General features: G+C 49.2%; 1 protein-coding gene and 1 non-coding gene across 2 annotated transcripts; both read left to right on the top strand.

The window, feature by feature from the left end:
• The first annotated feature begins 7725 nt into the window (after nt 1–7725).
• Nucleotides 7726–13853, top strand: TIPIN (TIMELESS interacting protein). Its single transcript, XM_066328205.1, has 8 exons — nt 7726–7806; nt 8157–8316; nt 8719–8812; nt 9037–9112; nt 10305–10427; nt 10989–11052; nt 12798–12971; nt 13239–13853. Exons 2-8 carry the CDS (start codon nt 8184–8186, stop codon nt 13388–13390), a joined length of 816 nt encoding a protein of 271 aa, XP_066184302.1. The 5' UTR covers nt 7726–7806; nt 8157–8183; the 3' UTR covers nt 13391–13853.
• Nucleotides 11862–11994, top strand: LOC136367260 (small Cajal body-specific RNA 14). Its single transcript, XR_010744659.1, has one exon. It is a non-coding gene; the product is annotated as a small Cajal body-specific RNA 14 (non-coding RNA).
• Nucleotides 13854–13941: the final 88 nt, after the last annotated feature.

Here is a 13941-nt window from a genome sequence, read left to right on the forward strand (position 1 = left end):
CGCGCCGCCCGCAGCCGCAGGGCGCCTGCGCGGGGAGCGCGCGCACGCGCACGGCGGGGAGCGAGGCCGCGGGGAAGCGCCGCTGCCCTCACAGCGCTGCTGCCCTCACAGCGTTCCTGCCCTCACAGCTCCTGCTCTTACAGCGCCGCTGCCCTCACAGCGCTGCTGCCCTCACAGCGTTCCTGCCCTCACAGCTCCTGCTCTTACAGCGCCGCTGCCCTCACAGCGCTGCTGCCCTCACAGCGTTCCTGCCCTTACAGCACCGCTGCCTTCAGAGCGCTGCTGCCCTCACAGCGCCGCTGCCCTCACAGCGCTGCTGCCCTCACAGCGTTCCTGCCCTCACAGCGTTCCTGCCCTCACAGCGTTCCTGCCCTTACAGCGCCGCTGCCTTCAGAGCGCTGCTGCCCTCACAGCTCCTGCTCTTACCGCTCCTGCCCTCACAGCGTTCCTGCCCTCACAGCGTTCCTGCCCTCACAGCGTTCCTGCCCTTACAGCGTTCCTGCCCTTACAGCACCGCTGCCTTCAGAGCGCTGCTGCCCTCACAGCGCCGCTGCCCTCACAGCGCTGCTGCCCTCACAGCGTTCCTGCCCTTACAGCGTTCCTGCCCTTACAGCACCGCTGCCCTCAGAGCGCTGCTGCCCTCAGAGCGCTGCTGCCCTCACAGCGCTGCTGCCCTCACAGCGTTCCTGCCCTCACAGCGTTCCTGCCCTCACAGCGTTCCTGCCCTTACAGCGCCGCTGCCTTCAGAGCGCTGCTGCCCTCACAGCTCCTGCTCTTACAGCGCTGCTGATCTCAGAGCGCTGGTGCCCTCAGAGCGCTGCTGCCCTCCCGGCTCTCCTGCCCTCACGGCTCCTGCCTTCAGAGTTCCTGCCCTCACAGCGTTCCTGCCCTCACAGCTCCTGGTCTTACAGAGCTGCTGCCCTTACGGCTCTCCTGCCCTCACAGCATTCCTGCCTTTACACGGTTCCTGCCCTCACAGCTCGTGCCCTCACAGCTCCTGCCCTCAGAGCGCTGCTGCCCTCACAGTTCCTGCCCTCACAGTGCTCCTGCCCTCACAGCATTCCTGCCTTTACACGGTTCCTGCCCTCACAGCTCCTGCCCTCACAGCTCCTGCCCTCACAGCCCCTGCCCTCACAGCTCCTGCCCTCACAGCCCCTGCCCTCCCCGAGCCCTGGCTGAGGGTTAGGGGCGATAGCAGGAATAATCCTTCCCTGGCAGGGTGGGGAGGCCCTGGCACAGGCTGCACAGACAAGCCGTGGCTGCCTCGTTCCTTGGAAGTGTCCAAGGCCGGGTTGGATGGGGCTCGAAGCGCCCTGGGATAATGAGGAAGGAGTGTTGGGGCAGTTTAAGTCTGCTCCATCTCTGAGCTTTGCAGTTCCCTCACACAGGGTGAGGGCCACGCTCCGTGCTTGGCACAAGGAGGGCAGAAATGAGGTTTTCAACTGGACATGGCTTGGAACAGCTTGGTGTTCCAAGGTGTAGTGGAAGATGTCCTTGCCCGTGCCAGGGGGTGGAATGGGATGGGATTTAAGGTCCCTTCCAACACAGCCTATTCTCTGATGACTTAAAAACAGAACCTTGCTTTAACATCAACTCGCTTCCACAAATCGATAAAGGACTGATTTTTCTTTTGAGAGTCTAAAGGACGAGCGAACTGCAGTGTTACAAGCAGCGGGAGCAGAGGGATCCCAGAGGGGAAGCAGCGGCAGAGAGGCTGGACAATGGTGTCGTGTGACAGCTGGGCTGGGGCAGCTGGCACGGAGCTGGTCAGTCAGCCCAGGACACGTGGGGCTGTCACCAGGCAGGCCTGGCTCACGGGCCAGCAGGGCACGTCACCCCTCGGGCAGGACAGCGGGGTGTCCGTGCTCCAGTGGGCTCTTCTAGGGGAGCAAAATTGCTGCGAGGGCAATGTATATCCTTGCTATGGTCAGTAGAACGTGTTCTTCCGTAGCAGTTCTCTCTCCACGAGGGGGAATTGAAATGTAAAGATCCTGTTGTTTAGCTGTGGATTTTGGAGGGTCGAGGGGCTGGATGTGGAAAATGAAAGCACCCAATGGCCTTGGTTGGATAACAAAGCCAATCTGGACACGTGTGTGCAGTTAACTATGACACATACATTAATTATATGATGAGATTCAGGAGATAAAAGGAGTTCCGTGTATTTGACTTCCGTGAACATAGTGACACTACAATCCTGCCTCTACTGCTGAGATCTGGAAAGAACTTTGCTCAAGTTTGAGTTGCTTTATAAGATTAATTTCTCATTGTCTGAATCCAGCAGAAGTTAGCTGAAAACTCAATTTTAAGGCCTGTAGGAGTTACAAAGTGAGAAGAGCTTGCAGATTTCCAGATTTCTTCTGATTTCTGACACAGCTGAGAAATTCTTTCTGCTGCCACTGTGCATTTCTGCACCACACAGTGCTCCATCTGTCAACAAACACATCGAGCAGAAAAGACTCTGCAGTTACTCATCATTTTGCTTAAGTGATAAATGAAACCTCTCACAGACACACGTGAGCCAAGAAGTGAAGCAGCGCCGAGGAACTCAGCACTAAGGTGGAGGTAGTGGCTTGGTACTGGTAAAAGAGTGAAAAACCAGTTTCTTTGGCAGTTCCATCTTTTCTTGAGATTCCCTAATGGTCTTTTTCATATACAAGGCATGTGAATTTAGCACTGACTGAATAACGTCTTTCCAGACAGGTTTTATACTCCAATGAGTTGATTCAGACACAGAAGGAAGTGCAGGGTTAATTCCATAACAGAATTTCTACTGTGAATACTTTGGATACAGAACCAGCCTGGATTCTGTATGATTGAAATTTCTGTGGTTTGAAAAATACAATTATATTTTAATCGATGCAATCATGAATGTTTTTACAGAAACCAAACTGATGAACAAAGTTCCCCATATATAATGCAAAAATGCTGAACAGTTCCTATCATCTTACCCATTTCTAAAGTAAAAAAAATAAAAATAAAATTCGCAGTTTTGCTATTAAAGATGGATTTCCTCCATCCAATTCCAGATATTAAGGGACAGCTCCCTCCTCTGGAGCACTTTATCCTTGCACTGAGAACACTGGACTGGGAAATTACTGATTTCATCAATCTCCTTTAAAACCCCTTTGACCAAAGCACAAAACCCACAAATATCTGGGGTGGACTGTACCTAGAAATAAATTTACAGGCATATGGATTGATGCAACTGCAGAAATGATTTCTGTACTGTTGTCTGTAAAACAAGTTTAACAGCAGGGCATTTGTTACTAAAAATGAAGTACATTTCCCCAGCCAAAGCAGAACACATGATTTGAAAATTTGAATTTTCTCCATGGAAGGAACTGTATTTTGCTTTACAAACAGGCGTTTCTGGAAGTGAATCACAGAGGAAAAGAGGAAGAAAAACCAGAAGATGCTGTAATTTCAGCAAGAGGCTTCTGAGGGGGAAAGTTTCTGATTTATTGATTTCACCACCGCTTGGAAAAATAGAAATCATTTATCTCTGTAAATAGAAGTGGAACAAAGAAGCTTGTCTTCATTACCAATTTTTTCCCCTTTTGGAACCAAAATTTTGCCTAATTTCTTGCATGAGAAGAGAACCACAATTACTCTATCGATCAATTGCATCTAAATTAAGCCAACTTTTCAAACTCGATTGCCACGTAGAGCTGCATCTTTCACTGCCAAAACATGTGCACACAAACTCCTATTTGCAAGATTTAATACTTCTTAATCTATGCAGTGGTTAGCAAAGCAAGTTAGGGAAATAATTAGTCCCATAAAGCAACGGAATTAAAGGAGTCTGGTTCAAATTTGAATAAAATTGGTCAAGAGGATCAAAAATTATTTGAAGGGAGCTGGCAGAGAGCTTGGCAGAGATCACAACCTGCCTTGCACCTTATTTCCTCAAGAAAAGGAGATTCAAAAGAACACTGTGGATCACAGCACAATTTTGCTGCTTTGTGATACACTAAAAGCTTAGAAATGAACATTTAAGGTGGCTGCATAATATCACAGTTAGATTAGATCAGCGAGGTATAAATGTAAATAAGTATAAATCACAGATCACCAAAATTTGCTTAATCCTTAAGATGTGACTTCCCACTAACACAGATACAACGGGAGCAGTTGTGCTGAGGGTTTGTGGCATGAACAGCTTTGCCAACATAATATTTGAAGGGGTTTTTTTTTTTTTTGCTGAGCAAATTCTGCTCCCTTAGGAATAAACCCCTTCAAGCGTGGAAGCAGGCAATTATCCATTTGACAGATTTGCTTTGCCGTATATTACGTGTAACAAAGCAGGAAATGAGACTGAAAGAGAAAATAAGGTGCTAATTTTCTCCAGTTTTTCTAATGAAATTACAGTAATCAAACAGAAACAAGCAGTAATATTTCTTTTTCACCTAAACTAGGAATCAGAAGTGTTTTCTAGAATAGAGGCAACCTATGGGGGTTTTTTTGTTTGGTTTTTTTTTTTTTTCCTGACTTATTATTTTAGCAGCATGTGGCTGGTTATTCATTTCCTGAAGAAAACCCAATAATCAATGCCTGCCAGCATCTGCTTTTTATTTAATTAGGAACATAGCACTGGAAAGAACCACCTAGGTCATCAAGTCCAGTTTCTAATTAAACACTCCTCAAAAATATTGATTAATCAAAGCTGCATAAATATGGTGGGTTTTATAACCCTGTGTCTTCTGCAGAGATTGTAAGTGATCTGCTTTCTTTTTTGATTTGTAAGGATTTTTCAGTACAAAGAGTGACTATTATTTTCAGTGCAAAGACTTCATCATGTAGATACTTGATTTTCAGTAATTTTATATGACAGTTACAGTATTTTGTGCTGGAAATTAGCAGCACTTGATCTATGATTATTATTAAATCTCTGTGTTAATTTTCATACTTAACTGCCTCAATCAATTGAAGAAATTGGCCATATCTAAAAAAATTAGATAAATTGATTCAGGGCTAAAAAAACCATTTATGTGTTCTCCCTATGTTTAATATATTCTTGACTATAAAAGACGCTGCAGCAGTTGGGAATACCCATTTTAAATATTAACTGTTAAAATAATTTTAACCAGAAAGTAACTGCAATTGATTTTCTCCTACTAGAAGGACTACATTAAATTACCAGAAACATCGTACGTCAAATTCAAATTTATAGAGAAATAAGGGAAAACCAATTCCTTTAATGGATTAATATTTTATATTAATTTATATAGTTTTTTTTAAACAAAGAGATTTTAAGTCAGATACACTTCTGTGGACTGAGCTGGAAAACAATGAGAACAATTTACAGCTCCAGCTGCATTGGAGACAGGAGCCTGGAGCCTCTCCTGTGGTCCCTGCAACCCAAAGCCTTACATGGCATTTTACGTGCACGGCTGCCAAACCTCTGAGGGCTCGGCAGATTTATTCCAGCCTCGACAGCTGCAAACTGTTCACTTGTAAAGTCCCAGAAGGTTCTGTCTGGAGAAGAGCTCGGGATCGCTCGCTGTCCTGGTTCTTTCCTCTGAGACAGAGTGGGAATCCTGAGCTGGACTGGGAATCCCTGAGCTGGACTGAGAATCCCTGAGCTGGACTGGGAATCCCTGAGCCGGACTGGGAATGCCTGAGCTGGACTGGGAATGCCTGAGCCAGATTGGGGATCCCTGAGCTGGACTGGGAACCCCTGAGCTGGACTGGGAACCCCTGAGCTGGACTGGGAATGCCTGAGCCAGATTGGGGATCCCTGAGCTGGATTGGGAATGCCTGAGCTGGATTGGGAATCCCTGAGCTGGACTGGGAATCCCTGAGCCGGACTGGGAATCCCTGAGCGGATTGGGAATCCCTGAGCTGGACTGGGAATGCCTGAGTTGGATTGGGAATCCCTGAGCTGGATTGGGAATCCCTGAGCTGGATTGGGAATCCCTGAGCTGGACTGGGAATCCCTGAGCCGGACTGGGAATCCCTGAGCCGGATTGGGAATCCCTGAGCCGGATTGGGAATCCCTGAGCCGGACTGGGAATCCCTGAGCTGGACTGGGAATCCCTGGGCTGGATTGGGAATAGTGTGGCCACAGGAGCAGGGCAGCGGTTCTGCCCCTGTGCTGGGCACTGGGGAGGAGCTACTCCAGTGTTGTGCCCGACCCCTCGGTTCAGGAAGGACACTGAGCGTGTCCAAGGCAGGGAGCGGAGCTGGGAAGGGGCTGGAGCCCCAGGAGAGGCTGAGGGAGCTGGGAAAGGGGCTCAGCCTGGGGAAAGGGAGGCTCGGGGGGAATTTCTGGCTCTGCACAGCTCCCTGCCAGGAGGGGACAGCCGGGGGTCGGGCTCTGCTCCCAGGGAACAGCCACAGGAGGGGGACATCGTCTGAAGCGGCACCGGGGGGGCTCAGGTTTGACAGCAGCGGGAATTTCCTCACAGAAAGGGCGGTCAGGCGTTGGAAAGGGCTGCCCGGGAGGTTTGGAGTGCCCATCCCTGGACGTGTCCAAGGAATTCCTGGATGTGGCACTCAGTGCTCTGGGCTGGCCACATCGGGCACAGGTTGGACTCAATGATCCTGGAGGTCTGTTCCCACCTCAGGGATTCTGTGATTCTGTGAAGTGACGGGGGGCTCACCAGACACTGTTTTAAATTCCATTCCTGGAGGCCACTCATCGTGGGGCTTTGCAACACTGGATATTTCAAATTAAACACTAATCCCCACCACTTTTTCCCTGACAATCTGACACTATAGGCGGCTGGAGTTGCTGGTGGGTGAGACATTGGACATGCCCCGGCCATTTCTGCTTTTTTGGCAGCCCGGAAAGCCAAGTGTATCCTGGGCTGACTCCACAGGGAGGGCAGCAGGTGAGGGGGAATTCTGCCCCGCTCAGGTGAGACCCCACCTGCAGAGCTGCCCCAGCCTTGCGGCCCAGCACAGGAAGGGGAGTCCAGAGGAGGCACCGGGATGATCAAGGGGATGGAGCACCTCTCCTGTGGGGAAAGGCTGAGAGAACTGGGATTCTTCAGCCTGGAGAAGCTTTGGGATGACTTAACTGTGGCCTTCCAGCTCATGAGGGGACCTTACAGAAAGGATGGAGAGGGGCTTGGAGAAAGCTGGGATAGTGGAGGGTGCCCCTGACGACAGCAGGGGCGGGGTGGTGGAATGAGAATGAGATGATCTGTAACGTCCCTTCCCACCCTGAGCATTCCCGGATTCCACAGCCCTGGGATCGCCTCCTGCTGACCGCCCCGGCTGCGCTGCGTTTTGGCGCCAAAACCCCCGAGCCGCGTTCGGGACCTCGCGAGACTCGGCGCTCTCGCGGGACTCGGAGTGCGCGGGGGCGGCCCCGGCCCCTGCGCCCGGCGCGCGCTGCCTCACGGCCGGAGCCGCTGGAGAGACGAGTGTGAAATCAGCCTGTCCTCACACCGCCTCAGCCCGGCCGGAGCCGCTGGAGAGAGGGCTGTGAAATCAGCCTGTCCTCACACCGCCTCAGCCCGGCCGGAGCCGCTGGAGAGAGGGCTGTGAAATCAGCCTGTCCTCACACCGCCTCAGCCCGGCCGGAGCCGCTGGAGAGAGGGCTGTGAAATCAGCCTGTCCTCACACCGCCTCAGCCCGGCCGGAGCCGCTGGAGAGAGGGCTGTGAAATCAGCCTGTCCTCACACCGCCTCAGCCCGGCCGGAGCCGCTGGGGAGAGGGCTGCGAGACCGGCCTGTCCTGGGGAAAGGGCTCCGAAATCAGCCTGTCCTTACACCAGCCTCGCTCCGGCCGGCGGCTCCGGGATTAGCATCCCTTGGGCAGCCGGAAAAGGAGAATCCTCCTCCTGACCGCCTTTCGAAGTGGGTAAGCTGTACGCTTGGGGAATTGCCACTCCACCTCCGAAGGCTTCGGTCAGCGGTGTGAGCGGCTCCATGGATTAGCGCTGTGGTCAGGAATCCACTTGTTTTAGTTAATTCCTGGCTCTCCTAAGTCATTTTGGCGAGTTAAAACATCTCAAACCCGAATAATTTTATTCGGCTTAGGTAGGCTGGGTTGTGTTATCCTCTGTGTGGTACCTGCTGTTTAATTTCTACGATGATCTGGTTACCAGATCTTTTCCTAAAAAAGCTGTAAATATTGTATATAATTAGCGTTTATCTGCTTCTGTGGCAGCCTCGCTGCTTCTCTTTAAATGCTTTTGGTGTTTTCTGCAGGAGGAGAAAAAAGGCTTCTTTGTGGCAATGCTAGATCCTTTAGAGACCAACTTGTTTGATCTTCCTGATTATGAGAATACAGAAGACGAAAAATTCCCACCTCTTCCCCCTCCTGCCTCTCCAGGAAGAGACGATGCAGAATGGGCTCAGGCTAATGGAGGTGAACACCCGGGACCCCGAAAATTCCCATTTTAATGCTGAGCGATCTAAATTAGTGGTGTTGGACTTCAGTGCATAAAAACAGGCAGAAAACAAACTGTAAATTTAAATTGTTAATCATGCGATGTGGGAAGAGTTTATTTTTGTAGATTCCATGAAAATACGTGCACAAAGGAAATCTTTATAATATACTGAAGTTCTTGTGACATGTTTCTCTAAATAATTATACAGCACTGATCTGTAGTTACTCTTTATGACTTGGCTTTTGGAAGGGATAAAAGGTGTTGGATGCACTCTCAATACACTTACCAGAAATACAAGTGGAAACTTAAAATGTACTCGATCCAATCCTAGGTGATGGCAATTGCTTTGAATACTTAAATGATGCTGTTTTCTTCCCCAGATCCAGATGGAAACCCGCAGTCCCAAACAAAGGATTCTGCTGTGAGCACACAGAAAGCAGTTAAGAGACCAAGGCCTAGATTAGATGCCCAGAGGTAACTTTATACAGAATATTTCTTTATGTACTGAGTTTGTGTAGGGCTGTGGGAGAATGATTAAGGTACCTCTAAAACTGCTGTGAGTTCTTTATAATCACCAGAAAGAATCCAAGCTTTAGGCTGTTGTAAGGAACGTGAGAGTTTTTTCTTTGTTTGTTTTTACTTGTAAATTGAAAGAAGGAAGCGTGAGTTTCCAATAACTCCCCCACTCCTGTTCCCAGGTTAATTTCAGAAAGGGGACTCCCAGCTCTGAGACACATGTTTGACAACGTGAAGTTCAAGGGTAAAGGGCACGAGGTGAGACCTGCTGAGCTTTGGGTTTGTTTCCTGGGAGGTTAATGCAGATTTGATAGTGCTGCCCATATAATCCAGGGAGAATTGATAGTTCTCTGATTAACCAGCTTCCCAGCAGCATCTGAGCAAACCCTGGTGAGGCTTGGAGCTGCAAATTTTAAAACAAACATGAAACGCTTTAACAAAATCCATCTTTTGATCATAAAATTCTTTTCCTCCACTCTAAAAGTAGAATATCACATCTGTGACTCTTGTGTTGTCCATACAAGCAGGGTTTTGAATCACAAGGTTTAAAAAAGAAGTGTGACATACCACTCGAGCAAGGAGAAAGCAGGACTTTCTCTACAAACTTTCTTACTCTTTTGGGTGCACTTAAACATGCAGAGCTTATTTTCCCTTGCATATCATTATAGAGTTGGCTGTAGACAGGGGAGGCTCAGTCTCTTCTCCCAAGTAACAAGCAATAGGACAAGAGGAAACAGCCTCAGGATGTGCCAGGGAGGTTTAGATTGGTTCTGAGGGGAAATCCCTTCACCAAAGGTGTTGTCCAGCCCTGAGCAGGCTGTGCTGTGGAGTCATCAGCCCCAGAGGGATTTAAAAGACATCCAGGTGGGACACTTGGGGACATGTTTTCGTGGTGGCCTTGGCAGTGCTGGGGGAGTGGTTGGGCTCTGATCTTCAAGGACTTTTCCACCCCAAACAATTCCATGGTTCTGCTGGCACAAGGACACCTGTGCATCTGCTTTACAAACAGCATCCGTGGCATAAATGTTCTCATGGCCACTGCAGGCACAAAGGAGCTGAGCAGTAGTGCTGGAAGGGGCCAAAATCTCTCCTAGATCAGCCTATTGTGATGGATCTGCATTCTAAACATCAGGATCAATGCCAGCTGTGCCCCAGTGGATTTATTTCAACCTGGGTTCAGCCCTGGTTGTTTAAGGACAATGCTTCAGGACCTGCAGGATGTGCAAATGCTCCCCTGAGCTGGTAGCAGTGCTGTTCTCACAGCCTGAGATGACACTGACGTGGGCTGTGGGAGGAGGAAGGAAAGGTCACCCACACATTGGTACTGCTGACATTTTCCAGAGACTCTCAAGCTGCAGGTGCTCCATGTTCTCAGGAATTCCTGAATTCCTGTTCCCTTTCTCCCTGCTCTGTCAGCTTTAGTAGCTGGGTTTCATCTTTTCTGCTCTAGGCAGAGGACCTGAAGACACTGATACAACACATGGAGCACTGGGCTCACAGGCTGTTCCCAAAACTGCAGTTTGAGGATTTCATTGACAGAGTGGAGTCTTTGGGAAACAAAAAGGAAGTTCAGGTATGAATTGTTTCTGTCAGTTTCTCTTCATGGTGTTTGGAATAGGTCAAGAGTTAGATTTAGGGGATCAATTACGCAGCAAAAGAAGGTTGTGCATACTGCTCAGAAGTATAACGTGAGTTAAATTAATTTCTCTCAATTAAGAGCTCTGTCTGGTATTTGTATTTGTATTTAGAAACAACCTTTCTTGATTTGAAATAATCCTCCAGGGAATTGGCTTCAGCATTTTCAGGACATCTTTAACCACAGCAAGAACTTTAACCAGTTCTTGCTTAACCAGCTGGAACTGGTTGGGGTTTGGGGTTTTGTTTGGTTGGTTTTTAATTTGAACCTGCAAAAGAAGAGTGATGAAGGATTCAGGCTGGGTGATAGATGGAGGAGTGGGAAGATGAGCCACAGCGTTGCAGGTCTGTGTGTCAAATGGACATGAAGTGAAAAGAGTATTTTTATTAAGAGTAAAAAAATGTCAAATGAAATTGCTGTGGTTTTGCCATGCTCCCAAAAGTGAACATAAAAACTTGCTGCAGATGAAACACCAATGTTTTCATCTCCCACCCACAGACCTGCCTCAAGCGGATTAGACTTGATCTTCCTATTTTACATGAAGACTTCAAACATAATGAAGGTATGTTCTCTCTGCTGTTTGTTCAGTACTTCAGTGCTTGAGATTATTTACTTCCCTTCCTACTGACCAGGAGTAGGCTTTTCTAGTGTGGAAGAAATTGAGAGGCCTCTGCTTTAAAACCAGGCTTCTGTGAGTCTTATGACAAAACTGAACTGGTACTTGCACCAGTATGTATGTACAAATCAATAAAATGCTGAAAGGAAATGGGTGTTAACCAGCATTTTCAGAAATGTTGCTCCAAAAAGCCCCCTAGAACTGCAATTACTGAGCACAGAGATTTGTGTTGCACTCCCCCATGAGTCTGGAGAACTCTTGGATCCTGTTAAGGCAGGAGTCACAAACTCACCCTGGTGACCCTCCCAGGAGTTGCAGGGTGTGGTGCCCTTCACAGCAAAGTGCTGCTCGGGCTGGGCCACTGCTGTGTCTGTCAGTGCTGGCACACAGCTCTGGGACATTCCTTCTGCCAGCATCAAACCCCAGCACTTACTGAGCATGACTCAGGAGTCGCTTCCAATCAGAAATTAGACATCAACAGATGGTAATTAAAGAGGAGGTAGCATTCACATGGTCGTTTGAAAGAAACTTTAGGAGCAGAAAGGAAGGAATTTCATCATCATTCCTAAGGCCCTGTGCAGGGTTTTGCATTTTGACTGTCAGTCTTGAGAGCATCGTCTCTGCGTTGTCCCATTTGTGTCCACGTGAGCCTCGGCCTCCAGCCCGGGCAGTGCTTGGGAATGGTTTTGTGGTGGAGCTGATGGGTGGCACCACTGGCCTGAGCCCTGGGGTGCCCCTGGGGCAGCGGGTGACACGTGGCTGCCTTCACTGTGCTGCGTGTGAGAGCTGCACTGCAGCCAGAAGCTGCCACGGACAGCAACAGCCGTGGATCCTGCCGACAGCGTCTGCAGAGAGATCAGATTGTTCTGTGCGATGGCTCCACACACGTCTGAACTGAGCTGTGAGGGCACTGCCACAGCCTGAGGGCAGAGCTGGAGAGGGCATCTCACAGGTGTGAAAAAACCCAGCTGGGCTCTTGTGTTAACAGCCCAACCTTTTTGTCAGCTGATGTTTCTGGTCACAGGCTTAGAGTGGTGCAGAGGCTTTGGGCTCTCTGGGTGGGGGAGTTTGGGTAACTGAACTGCCTCCACTTTGCTCCTTTCAGTGCTGGCAGATGAGGAAATGTCTCTGTACCAGAGCTCACTGAATTCAGAACTGAGTACTCTGTGTCCAGACTTCTGATCCACAGAATCCTGGGATGGTTTGGGTGGGAAGGGACTTTAAACCCCATCCTGTTCCATCCCCTGCCATGGGCAGGGGCACCTTCAATTAGTGCCATGCAGCCTGGCCTTCAAAGGCTGGAATTCCTGTAGCAACTCCTGCCACTTTGTAAAGGACAGTGTTGGGAGGAAAATTACTTGGCCCTAAGGATTGCCTGCTTTTCCTGTCCCTTTTGACCCTTCAAGCACGGCTTCTGTTGCTAACTCAGTACACAGAGCTGTGCCTCTGCACTCAGGCATTGATTACTGTGTGTGTGTGAGCTCTGAGCACTTGTGTCCTTTGAATACTGAGGATGTGGGCCTAGGCAGAAAACTGCCCATTGAAATTAAATCATGGAATGAACTTCAGCTGTCAGTACAATATGTAGAAGATAGAAACGCTTTCAGAATGTCCTCTTGACTGACGTGAAGTGGATCTCGGTGGGTGTAACGTGTTGATTCTGCCCCTTTTCCCCCCTCGTTTGCAAGCAGAAGAGGAGGAGAGGCGTGTGCTGGAGGCAGCGGCTGCAGGAGCCGGTTCGCAGAGCGGCAGAGCCGAGCCCAGCTCCCCGCCGGGAGCCCTGACCGAGGAGCAGCAGCAGCGCATGAGGCACAACCGGCAGCTGGCCCTGGAGCGGCGGCAGGCGCGGCTGCAGCAGCCCCAGGGTAAGCACCCGAGGGCAGGGCTAACGCTGAGGGCAGGCTGAGCCCTGACGGCTCTCCTCGGAACTGCTGGAATGGGCTACTCTCACATTTTAACAGTTTTCCTGTAGTTAAACTCCCTGGTGGTTGTACCAAGCTGTGACGGCTCTGTCTCTGCAGCTCAGCCTCTCACCTCTGAGCTGCCTTTGCCACAGGCTGGCATTGTGCTGATGGGGACAGTTAAGCACAGCAGCCGTGTCTGCTCATGGTTGTTCTGGTTTCTCTCAGCAGAGCTCCCCAGTAGTTACTCAGCAGAGGGGTTTGACAGCCCAGTTGCTCAGGATCCCACTGGCCTCACTGAAGACACTCAGGTTCCTGCAGCCAGGGATGCTCCCACAGAAGAAGATGGAGATGAATTGGAATGTGCCAGGGAAGAGCAGTAACTTCCCCACACTGTGAATGCCTTTCTTGACCAAAAGATCCCTCTGCTTTAAGTACTGTACTGAAACACTGCTGGCTTTTGGCACTCCAGAAGCTTCAGGGAATTCTTTGTCGTGGCACCACTGAAGGACAGAACTCTTCCCTGGAAGCTGCAGAGGAGCAGCTCTGTACACCAGGAAACGGAACAAAGTTCTTCAGCTGCACTTGAGCCTTCGTTTCCACCTCTCAAAACGTTTTTTAGATAATGTTTATGAGTTTTTTCATCTACTTTGAATATAGTTTATAATTTATGTTAAACTGAATTAACTGGGATGTTAATGGGCTGCTATTAAAGGTGTGTTGTTTGGGGTTTTTTTAACAAGTCTTATAACAGGGGTGCTGGATTTTTTTTAAACTGCTTACCCATTACTTGTATTTTTTTCATATAAAATGGAAGCTATTAAATTTCCGAAGTCAAACCTGAAATTCTTGTCTGAGGCTGTTACAAGGCCAGGACTCCCACATTTCCCCATCCTTTGGATCACAAGGAATGAGACTTTCCTTCTGATCCTGC

Source organism: Sylvia atricapilla, chromosome 13 (genome assembly GCF_009819655.1).
Source record: "Sylvia atricapilla isolate bSylAtr1 chromosome 13, bSylAtr1.pri, whole genome shotgun sequence".
NCBI classification, from domain to species: Eukaryota; Metazoa; Chordata; class Aves; order Passeriformes; family Sylviidae; genus Sylvia; species Sylvia atricapilla.